The sequence below is a fragment of the Euleptes europaea genome, chromosome 4 (genome assembly GCF_029931775.1).
Source record: "Euleptes europaea isolate rEulEur1 chromosome 4, rEulEur1.hap1, whole genome shotgun sequence".
NCBI classification, from domain to species: domain Eukaryota; kingdom Metazoa; phylum Chordata; class Lepidosauria; order Squamata; family Sphaerodactylidae; genus Euleptes; species Euleptes europaea.
In genome coordinates this window covers 21194371-21219639 of record NC_079315.1, presented here as the reverse complement: position 1 = coordinate 21219639, position 25269 = coordinate 21194371, and the positions used below count along the sequence as shown (strand labels likewise).

General features: G+C 47.0%; 1 protein-coding gene across 1 annotated transcript in view; it reads left to right on the top strand.

Annotated features, from left to right (window-relative positions):
• LOC130476266 (neuronal acetylcholine receptor subunit alpha-7-like) overlaps positions 1–25269 on the top strand; it is a 106306-nt gene that overhangs the window by 73503 nt on the left and 7534 nt on the right. Inside the window, exons 8-9 of the mRNA XM_056848180.1 lie at positions 452–538; positions 18135–18244. Coding sequence (XP_056704158.1) covers positions 452–538; positions 18135–18244 — 197 coding nt within the window. The remainder of the gene's footprint in view (positions 1–451; positions 539–18134; positions 18245–25269) is intronic.

The following is a 25269-nucleotide window of genomic DNA, read 5'->3' as shown; positions in this document are numbered from 1 at the left end:
TAAAAATAGATACTAGTCATGATGCATACCTATTCTCTCCAGGATCAGAGGAGCATGCCTATTATATTTGGTGCTTTGAAACATAGGCAGGACAATGCTGCTGCAGTCGTCTTGTTTGTGGGCTTCCCAGAGGCACCTGGTTGGCCACTGTGTGAACAGACTGCTGGACTTGATGGACCTTGGTCTGATCCAGCATGGCCTGTCTTATGTTCTTAAGTCCCTGACAAATAGGAGAGGGCCGTGCTGTTTCTTCTCTCCTTCTAATGCAGCTAGGTGGAATGATAGCTGATGAAGATAGTGTTTCACTTTAGTTCTTTCCATCTAGGACTAAGATGAATATAAAATATCTCATTGCAAGCCAGTTTTTTTTAAAAGACATCTTTGAAATGGAAGACATTCCAGAGTTCAGTTCCTCCCTCACCATTTATCTCCTTTACAATTCCTGTTACAGGTATTACAGTCCTCCTGTCCTTGACGGTTTTCATGCTGCTTGTAGCAGAGATCATGCCTGCCACTTCGGATTCTGTTCCTTTAATAGGTATGTTCATTGGGCTGCCAGCTCTTGCAGACAAACCTGTGGTGTGGTTCTCAATGTGTTTGTCTGTATTGGCCAAACTACATATTACATGATCCAATCTCCCAAAGTGTGTGTATTAGAGAGAGTCGCTCTAAACAGCAGCGATCCTTTCACCTTGAATGATAGGACTATGGGATAAACCATATAGGGTGCAGTTTTGGACACAAAGTTAGAGTGGTCAAGCCCTGCTTCTTACCTGAAACACTGTGATAGGATTTCCTGCTTCTCCACTGATGTCTCTGAATGCAACCATTCACTTATTCTGTCACAGGAATGGCTTGAGGGACCAGAGCTCAGTCTATCACAAGGCTAGCAAGGCTGTTTGCCTCAGACTGTAGAAAACTACTGTCAGTTTAAGTAGACAATATTGGGTTAAACAGGTCAACCCTATGAGGTGGTATAAAATCAACACATCTAATTCTCAATATGCCGAACTCTGTTGATACTTAAATCCAGAGATTGGGGTCATGGCCAGACAAGAGAGATCAAACCTAAGGAAAGCCCCAGGTTTGCAGAAAAATCTGAAATCTAAAATAAAATAAATAAACAAATGAGTACTTAAAACACTCCAAAATGATATAAGCTACACTTGTCGCTTTAAGAAATGAATGCTGTCAGTTGCACTGCTAAGCAACCACATCAGTATCACTAGTTGAAGCCTTGGTTTCTGTCAGTAAAAGGTGGGGAGAGGGCCTTTCCTGGTCTGTTTTGGCTTTTGAGGGAAGACTCACTGGGCCAGGTCTGGCAGCAGCCACTGGGCAACTTGATACCACATGCATGACTCACTCAGGCCCAGCTGATCACTACTGTTCAACAGCTGCCACCACATGAAAGCAAGTGTGGTGTAGTGGTTAGAATTCCAGATGAGTGTCTGAAAGCCCCAAGGTCAAATCTCCACTCTACCATGGAATCTTGCTGGGTGATCTTGGGCCAGTTACATACTCTCCGCCTAACCTACCTCACAGGGTTGTTGTGAATATAAAATGGAAGATAACAATGTAAGCAGTTTTGAGTCCCTATTGTGGAGAAAGGTGGGGTATAAATGTAGTTAAAAATAATAACTATAGCTGAAGCTGCATGGGGCAGATAGAATGTAGGTCAGTGGGTGCATGGGTGGGAAGGAGAGAAGGAAGCAGGGAAAGGGGAGGATATGGGGCCTGCCGGGAAGAAAGAGGAAATACTGTGGAGAGGGGGTTACAGTGGAAACTGAGAAACCCACTGTGCAACTGGGCCTAACCCAGTGGCTAGCACTGTACAGCTTGACCAGACTTTTCCCAGGGAAGGGCTGCCAGGGGTAGGGAAGGAGGAAAAACTGAAGACGGAGTGCTGGTGGGCAGGGAAAAGACAAGGAAGCAGGCAAAGGGGAGACACTATGGGGGCTTTCAGGGAAGGGAAACAGGAAATCGTGGCAGAGGGGAAAATGAGATGCTCCCTGCAAGTCCTCGCAGGTCTCCCACTTGAAGATCCATCATTTCCTGGGGTGGCATTGTGGCAACACTTGGCCCCATCCCTGAGACAGGTTAGCTTGGGGAGGGTTTTTTGTAACATTTCTCTCTGTGCAGAGCATTTTCACCATTGGCTCTTTCCTCACATACATCCCAACCAATGTCCTAATATAGGAACCACATACCGTTGAGACCTCTTGTTCTTATGTAAGTGCTGTGGTAGGTGGGCTGGGCCTTGTTTCAAGTGCTGTGGGAGGAGCCAGGCCTTTGGTGCTGTCGCCCTGAGGCTCTTGGATGCCTTCCCAGATGAGGCACAGAGTCGCTTGTCTCTAATTTCTTTCTGGAGAGGATGCAGAATGTTGTTGTTTTTTATTCCACAGAGCTATTTGGATGCGGAGAGCTGCTGCCAGGCTGTTGTAATGGCTTCTTTGTTGATTAAGTTTTCTGTTATTGCAGATCTGCTGTTTCAAAATTGGTTTTTGGATCTTGTCGCGTTTTTTTTTTTTTTTTTTAAGGTTTCCAGTATAGCAAGCTGAGGGAAAGGCCAGATAAAACATTCAAGCAGATGGATAAAATAGTAAGGATTAATAAAAATAGAGAAGGGGGGAGGATACGGGATAAAATAGTGGATAAAAATAGAACAGAGAAATTAGATCTGGTGGGGTGGAGGGGAAGTTGCTGGTTGGCCAGGCAAAAATTGTCCTGCCCTTTTGATATGACTAATGAGTGGAAATGGGCAGTTGAAGCTTTTCATGACATGGGGTGGGGGGAAGTATCATCACATGATAATTGCTTGCTGATCAAATGGATATTAAAGAGATAGCTAGAGGAGCCAGTTTATAAGCTGGCAACCCTAGGTGGAAGGAGTCAAAGGATGTGTGTTCTAAATCTATTTTGCATAAATCCTGTTTTAAGTTCACTCGCGTGTGTGCAAGTAATCAGAGTATACACCTGGGCTTGGTGGTGGTGGGAAGTTCTGTGAAGTTGCAAGCAACTTACGGCAACCCCATAGAGTTTTCAAGGCAAGAGACGAACAGAGGTGGTTTGCCATTGCCTGCCTTGGTGGTCTTCCACCCAAGTACTGACCAATGCCGACCCTGCTTAGCTTCTAAGATCTGCTAAGATCAGGCTAGCCTGCACCATCCAGGTCATAGAAACATAGAATCATAGAGGTGGAAGGGACCACTAGGGTCATCTAGTCCAACACCCTGCACAATGCAGGAAATTCACAACTACCTCCCCCCCCACACCCCCGGTGACCCCCTTCTCAATGCCCAGAAGATGGCCAAGATGCCCTCCCTCTCATCATCTGCTTAAGGTCATAGAATCAGCTTTGCTGAAAGAGGGCCATCTAACCTCTTCTTAAAAACCTCCAGGGAAGGAGAGTTTACCACCTCCCGAGGAAGCCTGTTCCACTGAGGAACCGCTCAAACTGTTAGAAAATTCTTCCTAATGTCTAGACAGAAACTCTTTTGATTTAATTTCAACCCACTGGTTCTGGTCCAACCTTCTGGGGCAACTGAAAACAACTCGGCACCCTCCTCTATATGACAGCCCTTCAAGGTCAGGCAACACCTGGGCTTCGACATCTCCAAATCAGTCTATAAACATTACAGTGCGTTTTTAAAAAATCACATACTTTAGAAGGGAACAAGTAAAGCTAGAAGTTGCAGAAAACTACAGATTGTTGGCTAAAACTAAAACTGCCGCTACTGTAATAATCCATTTACAATCTATGGAGGAAACAGTAAGAAGCAAAGTCACGGAGACTTGCATGCATTTATATTGGAAAAGGCTCTTCTTCATCAGTCATATCCCAATGCAGTGGTGCTTAAAAGACAATGCTTCAGCCAGAGCCAAGCTCAGCCATCTGTGAACCAATGAGGCTGGTTATGCTGCTGGAGCCGGAGAGAGCTCTGCCAGCTCCAAATGACTGACATTGGAGCCCAGCCCTTGCAGAAATCCTTGAGCTCCGGTTAGCCAAGTACGGAGGCAGCCTGCCAGCTTGCTCTTGGGTGCCCAATTTCCTTCACACTTCCAACTGTGGGAGAAAGTTCCAGAGTAGCTTCATAGGGCCGGTTTCCTTGGGAGGATGGAGGGAGAGAAGTGGAGGCTTGTTGTGATGGTTTTGAAATGCGTGCTTCTTGACAGACGTACAGATTGAGCCGCTCATCAGCAATCTGTCTGTCACACTAATACCCCCTCCCCCTTAGAAAGGCGTAGTAAACATATTCCACGCTTCACCAAGGCCGCTTTTATATGAATGAACCTGGAGGGCTTTAATGTGTATAGAGAATCCTGCCATATGTTTAAGGGATTAGGGGCATAGCATGATGGTCTATTATTTTTCGAGAAGCCGGAGCTACATTGTCATGCATGGGAAGAGACGGAACAGAACAAACAGTGCTTTGGATGAATCTGAGGGGCAATCACTGGCTGTGTCTCATTGGCACTTGGTGCCTTGTTCCAGAATGAAATAACCCTTCCTGTCCTTACGCAATAAATGGGACTTATTTCTGAGTATACGGTGGGTAGGATTGCACTGTTAATACTGCGGTCCCAAACAGAGTTACACCATTTTAATCCCATTGATTTCAGTTGATTTAGAAGAGGTTTGGGATTACACAGTGTTTCCCAGAAATAATCACTCTGTTCAGGAGTGCGCAAAATAAACCTCAGTTTTGATCTTCAAGCCAAAAATAGCAATTTCAGTGGGGCAGAAATATTTCCTGAAAAACACTAATATTTGTCTTTATTCTGTTGTAACATTATTTCTCCTTATGCTTACTGTTTCACCAAAATTTTCCCTGCTTCATTTGTTTTTTTATGGCATAGTTATATATATATGATTCAAGCAAATCAGGGATTGTGGAGTGAATTGAATGATGTCATAATACCAGAGATTTAAATTTGGCTACATGAGGAAAAGGGAAGTCAAATTAGCGTAGAATTATCAAATCGTTTGCCAACCATCATTGATAAAACTTTGCCCAAAATGTTCATTTAAAAAACCTGTGCATAATTGTTGCTGGGCCCCCATGCATACTCGAGTTTTCCTAATCTAAGAAAAAGCTCCATCATTACTCTCCAAAACTGTAGTGATTTTTGTGTCTCCTTAAAGACTAACAGGTTTATTTAAAAATATATTTTTTATCAAAAAATTTAAACATTACAAACACCTACACCTACACATACATTCATTCTAGACCTTCTTCCAAGAGAATTGGTAAATAATTATAAATGAACCAGTAGATGATCAGAGAACACCCATTTAAATCATAACTTAATGATAAACTATAGACTAACAGGTTTATGATAGCCGCTCTGAGTCTGGCCCTGGCCAGGACATAGAATGGGGTATAAATTGAATAAAATAAGAACAAAAATAATATTGTGCTACAGTAACATCGCATTCCTGAAAGTAATGCCTGCGCCGGCCTTAGGAGGCAAACTAGCGGCGTTCCCTCCTAAGGAGGTTTCGGCACCGCTGAAACCTCTGCCCTGCGCAAAAAGCTGGCGTATCTCACCAAAAACAAAAAGGGGTGCTCCCGAGCCGGAGGCTGACAAACGTTGGCCCTGTCCCCCGACCGGCGCCGGAACGCCCCGCAAACGCCTGTCAGCTCTGGATCACCAGATAATCCCACAAATGAACTCCTAGGCAGATTTTCCATAGCAAGTTGTTTATTGAGAAATAAGCACAGTGGTAAGCAGAATGTGACTTGGGGATAAGCAACGACACTAATGGGGAAATGCTGAGGGTGCAGGACATATAAAGAAGAGCAAACTTTCAGAACGGCTCTTGGTTGCCACGGCAACACCCCCCCCAGGTCTTGTTCCCAGGGAAGAGCCGGCGTCAAAACATCAGTACAGAGAACAACATCATGACCTTGAGGCTAACCACCTGGCCAGCCACTGAACAACAGGCCAGTGCCTGACATTCTGCCCCCTCTAAGATCCCCCTCCCCCCATGTCCAGCGGGGAAGGACGATCCGTGTACAACACATGGAACTGACGCACCAACCTGGGTGCGGAGACGTGGTGATGCGCAACCCACTCATCGTAAGCAGGGCCAAAATGTTTCCACCGAACTAGATATTGGAGTTCCCCCCTGTGGATACGGGAATCAAGGATTACCCTGTGGATAAGGGAGTCTTCTCCACCCACCACGCTAGGCACTTCTGGGGGGACTTCGGGGTGCCACTCAGGCGAGAGGACATGTCGTTTTAAAAGGCTAACATGGAAAATGGGATGGATCTTTCTCAGAGCCTTAGGGAGAACAAGTTCCACTGTTACTGGATTGATGATTCTCACTATGGGAAAAGGGCCAATGAATCTTTCACTGAGTTTCTTGCTCGGACGCAGGGACCACAAGTTTTTGGTGGACAAGTACACTAAGTCCCCCACTTTGAGTTCCCACCCTGGAGAACGATGCTTATCGGCTTGGGCTTTGTATAGTTGTTTAGCCTGTTCTAAATTTTTCTGCAACCATGGCCAAGTGGTTTGGATTGTGTGTACCCACTCAGAAACATCTGCACCTCCCTCCTCCCTCGAAACAACCACACTGCCCAGAGGGCCGAACTCTTTTCATACACAATGCGAAATGGGCTGAAACCTGTAGACTGATGCACAGCATTATTGTAGGCATATTCTGCAAAGGGTAAGAGATTTACCCAGTCATCTTGATGGTAATTGACATAACACCGTAAATAACACTCCAACACAGCATTTACCCGTTTGGTCTGCCCATAGTCTGAGGGTGAAATGCACTTGACAGCCCCTGCTTCACCCCACCAATTTGAAAAAAGCTCTCCAGAATTTGGCTACATATTGAGATCCGCGATCAGAGACCACCTTACGCGGGAAAGAATTATATTTGAAGATATGTGACACAAATAAGCGGGCCAATTTTGGGGCAGAGGGCAAACCTGTTAAAGGAACCAAATGCACTTGCATAGAAAATAGACCCGTTACCACCCACAGTACCGTTTTCCCTTTACTGAGAGGGAGATCAGTCATAAAGTCCATTGCAATAACTTCCCATGGTCCTGAGGGAGTTTCTAGAGGCTGCAACAATCCGAGTGGTTTTCCCGGGGATTGTTTTGAAGTGGCGCAGATGGAACAACTGCGAATGAACAAGTCCAAGTCAGATCGCATTTTTGGCCACCAAAACTGTCGCCAGAGGAGGTGTAGTGTTTTAACAAACCCAAAATGTCCTGCATAGGGCTGTTGATTCGGTTCGGCCCGAACTGAAAAACAGCCGAATTTCCCCGGATTCGGTGGTTTTTAGTTCGGGACGAACCAAACTCAAAAATGGCGGGCAACCGGGGGGGCCGAATTCAGCGAGTTCGGGAGTTCACGAATAAATCCGGCCAATTCAGGGCGGCAGTAAGCAGCATAACCGGCAGTAAGCAGCATTCTCCTCCCCCGGCCAATCGGTGGCCAAGCTGGGTCTTCTTCTGGCCAATCAGTCAGGATTGAGTACTGGAGGAATCAGCTGATGTGCGGCCCGGCCGGGGAGAGAGAGAGAGAGGGAAATCCTCGTGTGTGTGTGTGGGGGGTGCTTGTGCACATTATCTCCTTTCTGTGGCTGCAGGGGGCGTATTTTTTGGGGTACAGACTCCAAACTTTCAGCAGAGATTCAGACAAGCCTTCTTAAGAGACCACCCAAGTTTTGTAAACATTGGGTCAGGGGGTCCCGAGATATGGCCCCCCCCTTTTTTCTTTCCATGGCTGCAGGGGGTGCATTTTTGGGGGTACAGACCCCAAACTTTCAGTGGAGCTTCAGATGAGCCTTCTTAAGATACCCCCCAAGTTTTGTAAAGATTGGGTCAGGGGGTCTCGAGATATGGGATCCCCCCTTTTCCCTCCCTCCTTTTCCATTTCTGTGGCTGCAGGGGGCGCTTTTTTGGGGATACAGCCCCCAAACTTTCAGCATAGCTTCAGACAATCCTTTTTAAGATACCACCCAAGCTTTGTAAAGATGGGTTCAGTGGGGGCAGAAATATCGGCTCCCCCCTTTTCTCTTTCCGTGGCTGCAGGGGGCGCATTTGTGGGGGTGCAGATCCCAAACTTTGAGCGGAGCTTCAGACAAGCCTTCTTAAGAGACCACCCAAGTTTTGTAAACATTGGGTCAGGGGGTCCCGCGATATGGGCTTTCCCCTTTCCCCTTTTCCCTATTGGGATGAATGGGATCCTGTATGCATCTCCTCCAGAGCAAAACGTCCCGTGCCTAAATGGAAACGTCTTGGATTACCCAGTCCTCCCCAGCCCCTCCTGATGGAACAGAAGACAGCCACAGTAAGACCTCTTTGGGGCCTTTAATCTATATTTTTTCTCCTGTGTGTGTGTGTGGGGGGGAAGCAGAGTCTGTGTGTGTGTGGGGAGGGAGCAGTTTCTGTGGGTGGGGGGGAAGCCAAAGGGGGCTTTTGCCGGTTCTTCCTGGGGTGTGTGTTCCCCCTCGAGTCTCTCTCTCCCTGGTTTGAGGGGGGGTTTCAGTTGTGTGTCTTCAGGTTTTCCCTCATTCATAAAAAACTTCTCAGCTGTTTGTCGGGGCTGGGAGCTTTGTGCGTGGGCAGCAAGCTCTGCTCAGAGATGCACATTAAGGGTGGGGGAACCCCTTTCGGGGCCCATATCTCAGCCCCCCCTGACCCAATCTTTACAAAACTTGGGGGGTCTTTCAAGAAACGTCCTTCGAAGCGCTGCTGAAAGTTTGGGACCTCTACCCCCAAAAATGCCCCCCCCAGAGCCACGGAAAGGCGCGGTTGTGTTTTTAATGGCTTTATTCGGCCGAATTTTTTTCCCGAACTTTGAATTCCCGCCGAATTGCACGGACCCGAAGTGGGGGAGTTCGGACTTCAGCATATGCCGAATCTAAACGGGCCGAATCCAGCCGAATCCGAACTATACCGAATTTTTTTTAATTCAACAGCCCTAGTCCTGCAGTCTTTGCTCCATGTGCAAATGTGCAACACCTCCCTCCGGAGTACTTCCGGCACATATAATTTGGCATTTTTAAGATAGAGTTTCCCGCGCTGATCAAGTTCCGTGGGGAGAGTACTGGCTGAACACTCAGCTTGATATCCTTGGAGTAAGGCATCTCTGGAAGAAATGGGTAGTCCCTCTAGGAGAGGATCATTCGGAGCTGGGTTAGAAAGTTCAAAGGGCTCCCTGGATGAAGAGCTAGCGTGCGCTTCCCCCGGTGCTATCGTCGGCGGCGTTGGGGGAAGGGGGGTGAGCGTTTTCGGTGAGTGAACGGGTGCTTCCGTGACTTCCAGGGAGCGTTGTGTTTGAGCCCGGGTCTGTATGGCTAACGTGGGCAGTCCCCTCTGTGCCGGAGTGAAAAGAGACTCCGTGAGGCTTTCTAGTTTATTGGGATACTGGGGAAGCCGGGACAAAGCATCAGCCAGCTGATTTTGCTTCCCCGGGACATGTTTTATTACAAACTGAAATTTGGATAAGAGGTCCGCCCACCTTACTTGTTTGGCTGAGAGTTTGTGAGTTCCCGTCAGGGCTTCTAAATTTTTGTGATCTGTCCAGACCTGGAAGGGGGTATCTGCCCCCTCTAGGAAATATCTCCATACTTCCAAAGCATGTTTCACTGCAGCCGCCTCCTTTTCCCAAATGGGCCAGTTCAGTTGGGATTGGGAAAGTCTCTTAGAAAAGTAAGCGCACGGGTGTAATTGCCCGTCGTCTCCCTCTTGCAACAAGGCTCCTCCCATGGCTACTTCTGAAGCATCTACCTGAACAATGAAAGGCCGTTGACAGTCTGGATGCTTCACTACAGGTTCAGTGGTAAACAACCGTTTGAGAGTCTCAAAAGCTCTTTGACATTCCGCAAAATTGAAGTTGCTCCAACTCCTCCGGCCTCTCCGGGGTTATCTCCTCCGGCTTCTCTGCCATGAGGGCAAGGAGTACAGCATCCTACTGGGTTAATCGAAATCCGTCCACGAGGGCAGCAAGCCAACGGGTGCCCTCCCGGGCTCGAACCGCAGCCTCGGTGGAGTCCAGAAGTGTGTGGCGCGCTTCCTTCAGGAGCAACAGCCGGCAATCCCTTCCCGTGGCCCCGGTCAGGGTGCGGGAGTTCAATGCACAGAAAAAAGTTCTTGGTGGGATTAGTGTCGTAATGTCAGCTCTGGATCACCAGCTAAATCCCACAAACGAACTCCTAGGCAGATTTTCCATAGAAAGTTGTTTATTGAGAAATAAGCACAATGGTAAGCAGAAAGTGACTTGGGAATAAGCAACAACACTAATAGGGAAATGCTGAGGGTGCAGGACATATAAAGAAGAGCAAACTTTCAGAACAGCTCTTGGTTTCCATGGCAACCCTCCCCCTGTTCCCTGTTCTCAGGGTCTTATTCCCAGGGAAGAGCCGGCTTCAAAACATCAGTACAGAGAACAACATCGTAACCTTGAGGCTAACCACCTGGCCAGCCACTGAACAACAGGCCGGTGCCTGACAACGCCTCCCGGGGCGCTGAAATGCCTCCTGGCTCGCCGCTGCGACCTGTGCCGGTGGCTGAAGGCTGGCGGAAGGTTGCGACAGTGTCCAGGCTCATCGCTGCTGCAGCGCCGGCTGGGGACCGGTGTCCATGCCTGCACGCCGGCGATGGAGCCACTCACGCCAGCGTGTGCCTTCTGGGCGCTGGCGGTGTGGGCCCCTGCGCCGATGGAGGCGTGCGTCAGCCTCCTAAGGCCTTTGGGTCGGGCCACTGGCGCATTTCAGGAATGCATTGTAAATCTGTCTTTAAGTTGCTACAAAACATTGTGCAAGATTAGCAGTGTTGGGCTGATGTGTAGCGTAAACATAAACTATTATATGCACTGGGAAACCAACAAATTAGCATGACTCGCTTCATTGCGATATTTGCTTTATTGGAACTGAAGAAGATATGAAAGTATGAAGAAGAAGAAGAAGAGTTGGTTTTTATATGCCGACTTTCTCTACCACTTAAGGAAAATGAAACCGGCTTACAATCGCCTTCTCTCCCCACAATGGGCACCTGTAGCTACCTCTCTTCGCTGTTATATCAGATCCTCGACCTCTAGATATGTCTACATGAAATTTGTAATTGAGGTATTTGCTCAATCTTTCCTGAAGTAAGGATGCCACAGATTTTGTGGCGAATGTGGTTGACAGTCAAGCTTACCGTGTTTGACTGTGATGGTCAGATGTGAGCCGATCACCAGGTTTTGTTTGGTTTGGCACTGAATTACTTGGGAATCTTCCAAATAGATTTCTATCTCCTCTAACCTCACCATTAACATTAAATTCAGTGTTTATTAATGACTGATTCACATTCTATTTATTTTTATTTAATTAATTAAATTTGTATCCCCCCCCAATCCCCGGCCAAGGCCAGGCTCAGGGCGAGTAACAACAAATCAACAAATGGTAAATACAATAGAGCCATAAAATATCATCCATTAAAACTATTAAAACTGCATTGTTTATAAATAAACAATACAAGAACAACAAATAGAACAAGATGGCGCTAACCGAATATGAAAGCCCTTGAGGGCCTGGTGTATGATTTGTGACTGATTTAATTGTCTGTTTAAACAATTACCTGACACAAGAAAGAGTGGTGCAGCAAGGACCGGGGCGAGGAGGAGAACACCTTGGGCCTGGGTGAGAACTAGGGTTGCCAACCTCCAGGTGGTGGCTGGAGATCTCCTGCTATTCCAACTGATCTCCAGCCGATAGAAATCAGTTCCCCTGGTGGCTGGAGATCAGCTGTAATAGCAGAAGACCTCCAGCTATTACCTGGAAGTTGGCAACCCTAGCGACATCGCCTCCTCCCTTATGATCCTGCCCAGGACTTGGGACCTTCAGAGGCCTTCAGGGACTGTTTGCATAAGCATCGGGCCGTGTGATAGCTCTTATAAAAGGCTGCGCGTATCGCCGTTTCCCTTGTCAAGCATTCGCCATGCATGCTGCACACACCTTGCTGCTTTACTTTCAGAGGGTATGCAAAGGACCAGAGTTTACACTTCCATTTAGGCTTGTAATTACCAGATGGCTCAGGCTGCTGAGTTCTTTTCATATAAATAAATACGACTGGAGGACATCCCAAAGGTAATTTGGCTGAACTGCGTGCGAGGTTTTAGTATCGAAATGTATGCCTCATATTGATCCAAATTACTCTCAAAGCCCCTGTATTGCACTGATGTCCTTTATTATTAGGAATGACCCACTGGGGTGGGGTGGAGGAGGTAGTTGTGAATTTCCTGCATTGTGCAGGGGGTTGGACTTGATGACCCTGGTGGTCCCTTCCAACTCTATGATTCTGTTCTGTTCTAATATCTACTGTTTGTAAAGCTTTCATTAAAGCTGGCTTTAGAACAGAGTTGAGAAGTGGATAAGCTATAAGGGGGAACACACACCATTTTTTAAAATGCTTTGCCATGATTGTTTGTTTTTAAAACCCTTACAAGGAGAAATATAATACATCAGGGAGAGAAGTTCTAGCCCAGCCCTCTCTTGTGCTAGTTTTCTACTTGCAGGGGGTAGGGTTACCAGCTCCGGGTTGGAAAATACCTGGAGATTTTGGGGGGTGGAGCCTGAGGAGGTCAGGGTTTGGAGAGGGGAGGGACTTCAGTGCCATAGAGTCCAATTGCTAAAGCAGCCATTTTCTCCAGGTGAACTGATCTCTATCAGCTGGAGATCAGTTGTAACAGCAGGAGATCTCTAGCTTGTACCTGGAGGTTAAACCAAACAATAAAACCAATGGTGCTGTAATACAAGCAGTTAGAAAAGAAACAGCACACAAGCTCAATCTGTAACAACAATCTTATAATGATGCATATAGTTCTCAAACAGTATTAAATAATACAATAATATTACTTTACAAACAATGCAAATTGTATGGCTTTGATAGTGCCTATGAACGAAAAGAGACCGCAATAGGAAGATCCCAAGAAGGTTGGTAAGTGCAAAATCTGTGAAGGACGCTCTAATAAGCACAGCAGCGTCAGTAGTAGTTCAACAGAAGCGTCCTATATCACAATACCCGCCCGAAGGCTGCTGGAGTTCTTTGCCTCTCGCCTCTGTGGCAGGGTTCACAGAGAAAGTTGGTAAGGTCTGGAGAATTCTCTGTGAATCCTGCCATAGGAACCCTTTTGGGGCTACTGATACCTATATTTAGGAAATTTGGGCTGATGAAGCCGACTGGCAAAAACGTTTCTGGATAGAATGTTCCCTTCTATCTCCGCTACGTGACTCCCCGGGGTTACGCCAGAATCTCCCAGTCCCCCGACCTCGCCTCACGCCGAGAGGCGAAGAACTCCAGCAGCCTTCGGGTGGGTATTGTGATATAGGACGCTTTGCATTGTTTGTAAAGTAATATTATTGTATTATTTAATACTGTTTGAGAACTATATGAATCATTATAAGATTGTTGTTACAGATTGAGCTTGTGTGCTGTTTCTTTTCTAACTGTACCAGGAGGTTGGCAACCCTATGAATCACCCACTGCAACCCAGAAGTGCTGAAGCAAACTCATGCTCCTATCCAGACTTATCTTTAGCATGTGACATGCAGGTGCGCCTGGCACAATGCATGACGCGCCTACATCACTTCCGGGTTTACTCGGAAGCAATGTGGATGCTCTATCAATCTCTGCCGAAACTCTGTGGTTTCCATTGAGTTTTGGTGGAGGTTGCTAGAGCATCTGCGTCACATCCGGGTAAAACTGGAAGTGATGTGGCCTCGTCGTGCGGGTGCACGTGCATGCATTGCCTGCCGGCCCTCAGGTGGTTGGCAGGCAGCCCGGTGGATTGGCAGGATTTTACCCACCACCACTGGGCACTTGGCAACCCTATTGCCAACCCTAAATAAAACTGACATAAATGTGTAGTGTACAGATGCTTTTGTGTGCATGATTTTTGAGCAAGTTCTTTAAATAAAGGAATGAAAGTTCTACTGATTCGATGTTGCAACATGATCCATCTATTATTAGGCAAACATTGTTAATCCCAATTATTCTAAAGCATTTGTGTGAATGGAGGGAGGAACACCAACTGCCTTTACTCTCATTAGAGAACTCCAGCTTCATCTTCGTGGCCTCTTTGCAGTCCCACATGGGCTACTTTTAGAAGCTTTCCAATTAGAGGTCCGCGGCTCACGTGCAGTTCCCATGTGGGCCTGCAAAGAGGACCACTCGATGAACAACAGTTACAAGTAAGCAACCCTGTTTTCCATTTTGTGGCTTCCTATGCCAAACATTTCTTTATTTCTATACTAGCATCATGAACACTGTTGGATCAACAGTTCTAGGATTAGCATTTGTTAGTTAAATATGTCTGCCGAGCCGCCTGATGGGCTGGGCTTGTCTGTGAAGCAGGCGCATTTTATAAATGCCCTCTGAGCCAATGCAAATGTTACATTTTGCAAGATGCGGATCAAAGTGTGCCCTGCATGCCAATTGAAGTGTGCACCGAGCAGTCCTTTTTCCAGGGGTATGCGCATGAGGCAGCTGCTCAATTAGTGCTCTCACACTGTAGCATGCTCTCATGACTCACTTTGGAAAATAAGCGGTATGCCGTTTCCCCCCATGTGAAGGCTCTGCTCTGTACTGAAGTGTGAAACTAATATAAAATCAGAGCTCAAGGTGCTGGATGAAAAAGTAATGTTTATTTTACAGCTGATATGAATTGGCTTCTCAAATTTTCCCTCTGTGAGTACTGATACTGAATATTCAGGAGGCAACATTGGAGGAAGGTCTCAGCCTCTATGCCCTGCTGCTGATCCTCCAGAGTAACTGGCTGGCCACTGTGCGAGATAGGATGCTGGACTTGATGGACCACTTGGTCTGATCCAGCTGGGCTCTTCTCGGTGGGGAAATCAAATGGTTGAATGTTTCCCCTTGGTCATATAAATCAGTATGATGGGGAACAGTCCAGGAAAAGTTTTATCACCTCATCTACTCTTTGTGTGATCTAGTCCTGACAAGAACTACTTTGGATAGAGGAGAGAAGAGAAACCAAAAAATCTGAGGTGGTTGGTTGCAATTTGGGAAAGCCAGCAGATCATGAAACACCACCCCTCCACATTTTGTTGGTATTGTGGGCATTAATTGCTAAACAATAAGGTATGGGTCAGAAGTGGGGTTGCCAGCTCAGGGTTGGGAAATACCTGGAGATTTTGTGGGTGGATACTGAGGCGGACAGGGTTTGGGGAAGGGAGGGACTTCAATGCCATAGAGTCCAATTGCCAAAGCGGCCATTTTCTCCAAGTGAACTGATCTCTGTCGGCTGGAGATCAGTTGGAATAGAGGAAGATCTCCAGCCACCACCTGGAGGTTGGCAAGCCTAGTCAGAGGCCGCCTGGAAATGGCCAAAGTGGTACCACCAATCTAGTGTTTCAATTCAAAGACCCTGCGAGAGACCGACAGTACTAGTAACAAACATCACAAACATAAGTTACTTTCTCTGCTGTTATCACTCTCAATAATGCTTCAAATAATCTTTCATGACAATGGGAACATTGTCCTTCTTGAGAATGGCCTGAAGGATGTCATTTTCAAAATGGCAGCTGTGTCTGTATATGAGCACTGGGAAAGCCCTAGGCCTGCCAAAAACATAGCGTCACTGAGCTGCAATGAAAGGCCAGACTTATATATGTTTCTCTATATGAACTAAGGAGCCCCGTGGCACAGAGTGGTAAGCTGCAGTACTCAGTCCAAGCTCTGCTCACGACCTGAGTTCGATCCCAACGGAAGTCGGTTTCAGGTCGCCGGCTCAAGGTTGACTCAGCCTTCCATCCTTCCGAGGTCGGTAAAATGAGTACCCAGCTTGCTGGGGGTAAAGGGAAGATGACTGGGTGTCAGCTAAAGGCTTCCTGGCTTTCGGCCTCTGCCCATCCCCCCCGACATCTACACCTCAATGGAGACCTGCCCGGTTAATCGTTACTGAGTCTCCAGGTCCCGCGGAACAATGCCTGGGAGCCCTGGCAATCACCTAGCTATTTCACACATTAGTTTCATGTATGGTTTTTCCTGTGAATAGTTAGCGGCTGTTACCTTCTGTGTTGTTTCCTTATACCTAAACTATCAAGGCAACTCTGCCTCAACTCGGCCCTTTTGTATTGTGTCCTGAAACTAATCAGTCCTATTGTATGGATCCTTTAAATGTACTGGTGTTTCCCCATTCTAGCTTTATGTCTCAATGGACCCACTGAACTCGCTGGCTTTCTTAAATAAAACTTTTAAACTCTCGATTATGTCTGCAGTAAAGTTCCTTATGAGAGAAACGCAACGAGGTGCTGGAGTCCTACACTGGGGAAGGCACTGACAAACCACCCCATAAACAAAGTCTGCCTAGTAAACGTCGGGATGTGACGTCACCCCATGGGTCAGGAATGACCCCGGTGCTTGCACAGGGGACCTTTACCTTTTTACTATATGAACTGCCCAAATCCATCTCAATGGGAATTTCCTCAGCAGAGCCTTTTCTCTTCTGTTTTGTCTCTCAGGATATTCTGTTCTTCATTTCCATCCAAAGCGTGCTGCCCTGGAAAAAGAACTGTTCCTGGATCCTGTTTTTATTAGTTTATAGTTTTAATTGCAGGCCTCGGAGCCTCATTAGGAATAGATTGTGCTATGTAACTACTATATGGAGGGCATTAGGAGGCTAAGAAGGTAACTTTGCTTATGTTCTGAGCTGTTATTAAAACCTTGAGCGTTTACTGCTAAGTTACCAGTCAGGGAAATAACTGCATCCTTCTGTTTCCACAGAAGACTTGCGCATCACATTTGCATGTGATGCTTCTTGGCATGTTGGCACAACACAGTCCGGGCCTAATTAGCAATCTTGTTTGCCTTCTTTTTACGGATATTTGGGACCTTCGAGACTTTAGACATTTTGGAACGGGAGCTTCCTGCCCCCTTTTTGTAATTGTTACCCTTCGGAGACGGGAGCTTTCAGCCCCGTTGCAATTTGTTGCTTGTTTGTTTGATGTTTATTATTTGATGTTAGAGCTGTGCATGATTGGAATTTGATTTGTTTCCCTGTTTATGCATGAGTTAATGCTTTCCAGGGATTGTATGATTTTTGTGGAATTTCCAGTGTGGTTGTATATTTGAGCCCTCGTGCCGCCAACCTCCAGGTGGTGGCTGGAGATCTCCCGCTATTACTGTGGGGGGGGGGAGATGGAAATTAATCCAATCCCTTATGTGGGGCAATATCCCAGCACTAACCCGGTGCAGGATATTCCACCTGTATAAAGCAGCAGAGTTCAAAACAGCCATAAACTATGTGGAGGAATATGAACAGCACACGTATCAAAAATGAAACAAACAAACAAACAAACTGTATTTAATAAATGTTTATGAAGTCCTTTAAAACAAACAACATTTTCTTTAAGAGGTTTCCACTACTTTTACCTCAAATTAACTGAAACATTGTTACATGGGGGAAGGGGCCTTGGCCGGGGAGAGCGGGGTATTAAATTGAAACAATAAAATAAATAAATAGTACATCTGAGAGAGAGTGAGGCAGAGAGCGACCACAGAGTGATACAGAGAGAGAGAGACTGTCAGTTGGTAGCGTCGGTTACAAGTAACTGTCACCAGGAAGAGAGGGGCTGATTCTAGAGGAGCACAGAGCCCATTGTCAATCAAATTCAAATTCAATCCAACAATTACCACTGATCTCCAGGCAACAGAGATCAGTTCCCCTGGAGAAAATGGGCCACGTTGGCAATTGGACTCTATGGCATTGAAGTCCCTCCCTTCTCCAAACCCCGCCCTCCTCAGACTCCACCCCCGCAATCTCCAGGTATTTTCCAGCCCGCAGCTGGCAACCCTACCTGCTGCACGCGTGCTCCTTATCTGCCTTGATGATTGGTCAGCTAAAGAAAGAACACACATGGCAGCTAGCAAGTGATGCATTGCCTATTCAGCATCTTTTGTAATGCGCTGCTGTAACGCAACCAATTAGAGGAAGCAGCATCTATAATACTTAATTGCAGAGGGTTAGAAGATGTTATATTGTATACATGTTATATGGTGTTGTTGTGCAGAACACGTTTCCTTACATCTTTTTGTCTTTTTTTTTTACAGCAGGCAGTAAAAACTAAGTATCCCTTGACTATATTTCTTTTCCATCCACAGCTCAGTATTTTGCAAGCATCATGGTGATCGTTGGCTTATCTGTGGTGGTGACGGTTTTGGTCCTCCAGTTTCATCATCATGACCCTCAAGCAGGCAAGATGCCACGATGGGTAAGGGGGTAAAAACAGATGTGTCTTGAAAAACCGATGCGGCGGAGATCGTTTCTACCTTGCATCGTTCGGGGGGAGATGGGGGTAGGGCTGTCAAAAAAAAAAATTCGGTACAGTTCGGATTCGGCCGAATTTGGCCCTTGTGGGTTCGGTATGTGCCGAAGTCCGAACTCCCCCACTTCGGATCCGTTCAATTTGGCGGGAATTCAAAGTTCGGAAACAAATTCGGCCGAATAAAGCCATTAAAAACACAACCGCGCCTTTCCGCGGCTCTGGGGGGGCATTTTTGGGCTTAGAGGTCCCAAACTTTTGGCAGAGCTTCAAAGGACGTTTATTGAAAGACTCCCCAAGTTTTGTAAAGATTGGGTCAGGGGGGGCTGAAATATGGGCCCTGAAAGGGGTCCCCCCCACCCTTAATGTTGTGCATCTCTCAGCAGAGCTTGCCGCCCACGCACAAAGCTCCCAGCCCGACAACAGCGGAGAAATTAGCAAAACAACTGCAAACACAACCTTGTTAAACAACACCTTTGCAACACACAACTGAAACCTCCCCCCTCAAACCAGGGAGCGAGAGACTTGAGGGGGAACACACACCCCAGGCAGAACCGACGAAAGCCCCCTTTGGCTTCCCCCCCACCCACAGAAACTGCTCCCTCCCCACACACACACAGACTCTGCTTTCCCCCACACACACACACATACACAGGAGAAAAATTATAGATTAAAGCCCCCAAAGGGGTCTTACTGTGGCTGTCTTCTGTTCCATCAGGACGGGCTGTAATCCAAGATGATTCCAATTAGGCACGGAACGTTTTGCTCTGGAGAGATGCACACAGGATCGGATCGGCTGCCCCATTCATCCCAATAGGGGAAAGGGGAAAGGGGAAAGCCCATATCTCGGGACCCCCTGACCCAATGTTCACAAAACTTGGGGGGTTCCTTAAGAAGCTTAATCTAAAGTTCCAGTGAAAGTTTTGTGTCTGCACCCCCAAAAATGCGCCCCCTGCAGCCATGGAAAGAGAAAAGGGGGGAGGCGATATTTCTGCCCCCACTGAACCCATCTTTACAAAACTTGGGTAGTATCTTAAGAATAATTCACTGAAGCTATGCTAGAAGTTTGGGGGCTATATCCCCAAAAAAGCGCCCCCTGCAGCCACATAAATGGAAAAGGGGGGAGGGAAAAGGGGGAGAGCCCATATCTCGAGACCCCCTGACCCAATGTTTACAAAACTTGGGGGGTATCTTAAGAACACTGGTCTGAAACTCCGCTCAAAGTTTGGGATTTGTTCCCCAAAAAATGCGCCCCCTGCAGCCATGGAAAGAAAAAGGGGGGAGCCCATATCTCGGGACCCCCTGACCCAATGTTTACAAAACTTGGGGGGTACCTTAAGAAGCTTCATCTGAAGTTCCAGTGAAATTTTTGTGTGTGCACCCCAAAAAATGCGCCCCCTGCAGCCACAGAAAGGAGCGAATGTGCACAAGCACCCCCCCACACACACGAGGATTTCGCTCTCTCTCTCTCTCTCCCTGGCCAGGCCGCACATCAGCTGATTCCTCCAGTACTCAATCCTGACTGATTGGCCAGAAGAAGACCCAGCTTGCCCACCGATTGGCCGGGGGAGGAGAATGCTGCTTACTGACGGTTATGCTGCTTACTGACGGCCGAATTGGCCGAATTTATTCGCGAACTCCCGAACTCGCTGAATTCGGCCCCCCCGGTTGCCCGCCAGTTTTGAGTTCGGATCCGTCCGAACAGAAAAGCAACGAATCAGGGGAAATTCGGTTGATTTTCAGTTCGGACCGAACCGAATTGACAGCCCTAGATGGGGGAAGGGGGCATTTGAAAGAGAGGATCCCAAATCTTTGCCAAATACATAGGTATTTGCTTGAGGCTCACATTTGCTTGAGGCCCAGAATGTAAGATGTGACCTAGCAAGCTGAATGTGGCCCAGCAGCAGTTCAAGAAACCTGTTTCGCTGCCTGCCTGGGACTTGAAAAATCAGTATTTCTTTTGACAAACACGAGGCAGATCGCTATACATAGCCGGTGGACTGCATTTGGTATTGTGAACAGGTCTGTTCTAGCTCTACGCAATGATTCCAGGATTATATGCAATGGCTAAAGTTTCAGTATCACCTGATCTGTCCAATATATGACCCTGACACATTCCCAAACAGCCCAACACTCATGCATTCGGTCTGCCAGATGCTTGACAACCCCGTTTCCTTTCAGGTCCTGGGAGGTAGCAAAAATGAAAGGTTTATCAAGATACAGCAAGCCACAATACCAGGCTGGTCACAAACACCCATAAAGCAGTTTGTCCCAGATTTCTGATACCTAAGATACAGGCTTTTTTTCTAAGTTAAAAAACTGTTATACCCCTCTAAGGTTTAGGCGAGGGGTGTGGAACTCATTTGTTCGGAGGGTCAGATATGACATAAATGTAGGGTTGCCAACCTCCAGGTACTAGCTGGAGATCTCCTGCTGTTACAACTGAGCTCCAGCCGATAGAGATCAGTTCACCTGGAGAAAATGGCCACTTTGGCAATTGGACTCTATAGCATTTAAGTCCCTCCTGTTCCCAAACCCTGCCCTCCTCAGGCTCTGCCCCAAAAACCTCCCACCAGTGGCGAAGAGGGACCTGGCAACCCTACATAAATGTCACTTGGTCTGGCTGGGCCATCTGTACCCAATCAATAAACAAACAAATAAATAAGAGCTCCATTCTCAACTGTTTTTTTTGGGGGGGGGCACCTTTCAGCACACTGCTCCCAAGGTAGTGAGCATTCGCAGGGGGCTTGAGGGGGGTTTAATCTGTTGTTCCCGAAGAAGTAGTTGATTGGGCTGCAAACATTTGCAAAATGGTATGAAGGAGGGTCATTTGGTGGACATTTCAGACTCCTTTGGGAACTGGGAAGCTCCATGTTGTGTTGAGAATGTTCCCAAATGAACCTGGGGCAGCTGTACTGTGATTCTTTCTTCTCGAACCCTTTCCTCTCCTATTTTTAGCCCACCCCACCCTGTCTTTTGGTCTCCGTTGCCCCTAACATAGCTTGGGGCTGCTTGCAGGCTCCCAAGTGCACATGCCTTGAGCAGAGAAGGGGGGAGCAAGGGGTGGCTGCTGGCTCGCGGGCTGGATAACAGGGCTTAAAGGTCCGGATTCGGCCCACAGGCCGCATCTTTGACACACCTGATTGAGGCTGTGGAAGAGCAAAGGAGGAACGTAGACCATTTTCTAAGCAGCATGACATGGAGGAGGGTAAATGCTTGATTTTGCTGCTCCAGAAAAGAAGATTCGATCCTACGGGCTTTATTTAGAGCATGGAAGGTTTCAGTTGAACATTAGGAGAAACTTAGGCTTGCCTACTCTGGTTTGGGAAACTCCTGGAAATTTGAAGGTGGAGCCTGGAGAGCGTGGAGTTTGGGGTGGAGCAGGACCTCTGGGGTATAATGGTGTATAGTCCACTCTCCAAAGTAGCCACTGATCTCTGTTGTAATTCCAGAAGATCTCCAGAAGATCTCCAGGCCCCACCTGGAGATTGGCAACCTTATGACCCAGTAAAATAAATTACTCATGGGGATGGGATAGGCACTCTGTTACTGGAGATTTTTAATGGGATGCCCACCTGTCAGGGATGCTCTAGCCTTGGATTTCTTGTATTGAGCAAGGCAGAGGATTAGGAGAGCCAGCATGGTATAGTGGTTAGAGGGTGCTTTTGCACATGCTGAATTTCAGTCCACTTTCAATGCACTTTAGCAATTGTTTGCAAGTGGATTTTGCTATTTCACAGTGAAATCCAGTTACAAGGTGCATTGGAAGTGGATTGAAAGTGCATTATTCATAGGGTTGCCATCTCCAGGTGGTGGCTGGAGATCTCTTGCTATTACAAGTGATCTCCAGCTGAAAGAGATCAGTTCACCTGGAGAAAAATGGCCGCTTTGGAAATTGGACTCTATGGCATTGAAGTCCCTCCCCTCCCCAAACCCTGCCCAGCTTAGGCTCTGCCCCAAAAACCTCCAACTGATGGCGAAGAGGGACCTGGCAACCCTAATTATTCCGTGTGTATGAAAGTGTGTGGGACTACAGTCTGGGAAACCCAGGTTTGAAACCCTACTCTGCCATAGAAGCTCACTGAGTGACCTTGAGCCAGGTCACATTCTCTCAGCCTAACTTGTACCTCACAGGAGTGTTGTTATGAGGATAAAAAGGATAAGCTGCCTTGGGTCCCCATTGGGGAGAAAGGCAGGGTATAAATGAAGTCAGTAAACAGAGCCAACTCCAGTGATCTATTGATCATGGTGTGCCTCTAATTTGCTGGGCAGGCTGGCCGTGTGTCTTGACCTGCCAAGCAGTGAGGATGGTCTTACTGCTGTACAGTCTCCCTGGGTATCAGATCAGTACAGAAATGAGGTACAGTTTGCCTCTCAACTGGACAAGACAGTGCCGATAACCAGAAGGTTCTATCACTTGGTAAAAGGTTATGTGTGAGCGTGTGAGTTAATGTCTGTGTGTGCCGTCACAGCCCGAATTATGGTGACCCCGTAGGGTTTTCCAGGCAAGGGACTTTCAGAGATGGTTTGCCATTACCTGCCTCTGTGTGGGCTGAGAGAGTTCTGAGAGAACTGTGAGTGGCCCGAGCTCACCCTGCAGACTTCATGTGGAAAACTGGGACTCAAACCCAGTTCTTCAGATTAGAGTCCACCTCTCTTAACCACTATATCATGCTGGCTGCCAAAATGGCTCTACCGGTTGGTAAATATACATTCTTCACAAGCAACATCTGTCCTCAGAGAACCCACCTTCGGTATGAGTCCATATTCTGAGCAGTTTACTGCTGTGCAGGGAGGAATCAAAATTGCTGAGTCCCAGGAGAGGCTGCTTAGAAATGAGGTACAGCCAGAGCAGTTATTCATGGAGAGATAAAGAACAGCCTCCTCCGAGGATGAGGACAGGCGCTTTTAATGATATAGAAAGAGATAGTAGGTACCTTCCGAAGCAAAATCTCCACCAAAAAAAAAAACCCATGCAATGTCTTTCGTTAGGGTCAAACAAAGTGCAAGCTTTCAAGTTCTCCAGAACTCTTCATTAGTCTAGAATGTTACAAAAACGAAGAACAGGGGGGGAGAAAAAGCAGATGTCTCAGACCACAATGTAGTCTTTGCTTAGTAAGCATCCTCTGTAAAATGCTGAGCAGGTGTGCAGATTTAAAATGGCACCAATGTCATGTTGCACTAATGTCAGGTCTTGTAGGCTCAATGGAAGAACTCCCTTTTTAATAGGGTTGCCAACCTCCAGGTAGTAGCTGGAGATCTCCTGCTGTTACAACTGATCTCCACTGATAGAGACCAGTTCCCCTGGAGAAAATGGCCGCTTTGGTAATTGGACTCTATGGCATTGAAGTCCCTCCCCTCCCCAAACCCCGCCCTCCTCAGGCTCTGCCCCAAAAACCTCCCGCCAATGGCAAAGAGGGACCTGGCAACCTACTTTTTAAACGTATTTTCCCCCAGTGCTTTCGTTTAATGATTTAGATATTTTTGCTGTTATAGAACTTCAGTAATTCTCTGATAGCACACAATTGTGCAATTATTGAGGTGCAGAACTTAAAATCAAAAAACTTTTCATTCTGGCTTTCTGAAGGCACCTTAAGCAAAATACAGAGAGCGACACAGAGAGAGAGAGAGAGAGAGAGAGAGAGGGGTGTGTGTGTGTGTGCAGAAATTAAAATCACCACACAACTTTTCATTCTGGCTTTCTGAAGGACACCTTAAGCAAAATACAGACACACACACACACACACACACAGTTACCGAAACTGCTCTTTAATTGGGGAATTTAGCATGAGCAGCGGCACTAATTTATTTATATAGCGGAATCACCCAGTGTATACCACAGTTGTTTTCAGTGAATCTCAGAATAATGACAGACCAAGGATTTCCAGATTAAAAGTATTTATATATTCATTCATTCAGTGTTGCAAATACATACATACAAGAAACTAAGAATAAAAAGGAGGTAGGATTAGAGACGTTTCTCAAGGGAGAGGATGTTGTTGATTGGGTAATACGTTACCGATCTAGAAGTGGAGATGTCCAAAGTCCGTGGCATATAGGTACAAAATAAAATATAGCGGGGGATGGGAGAGGGATGTATCGGAGCCTTGAGCCAGCCAAGTCACCAGAAAAGGAGGGGGTGTGGAGCTCCGCAAAACTCAACACATACGGTAAAAAGGAGGGAGAGGTAGGGCAGAACCTACTGCTTTGTTGGGGAGGGCAAAATATACCCTTCTCTGGGGTGGGGTTGAGATTCCCCAGATGGCTCCTATCTAAAACAATAGGGATCAAAGACTTTGGTTACAGTGATCGGGCAGAGTGACAATTTGTAAACTAAGCTGGCACCAATGATTTGCATATCTCCGGGATGGCTTGACTCGATTTTCTCATGTTCAACAATACCTCAGGAAGGTGTGAATCTCTACACTCGAGGGATGCGGCAGAGGAGTATTAATGCAGATTGCGGCGGATGTTTTTCTCACAGGATACTGGGGGGGGGGAACGTCAGGAGAGGGCGACGTGATGCTCTCGCCTCGGTGTTATGGCTTCCCTTTGGATCAGGAGACAATCAGGATCATGGCTTCCCTTTGGCTGTTTCTGCAGGGCTGACCCGGTCTCTTGTCCTGGACAGCCTGGTAATGCAGCGGAGCGCTAGCCCAGAGCAGCAGGCTTTTAACGCTTAGACAGTACAGTGAGTCTCTGAGGTAGTTGCCAAGACCAGGGCGAGAGGTCAGGCAGCGCATGTGGCAACAACACAGAGCGAGAGCGAGCGAGCAAGAGAGAGAGAGAGAAAGAGAGAGAGAGAGAGAAATTCTCTCTCTCTCTCTCTCTCTCTCTCTCTCTCTTTTCCAATAACAGAGAGATGTGTATTTCTGCATTTGGGAGACTAGGGCACTGTATTCTAAAAGCCTTGCTAAGCATCTGGCAATTGCTGTCATCAAGCCAAATGAATCTTGCATGAAGTTTTGATGGGA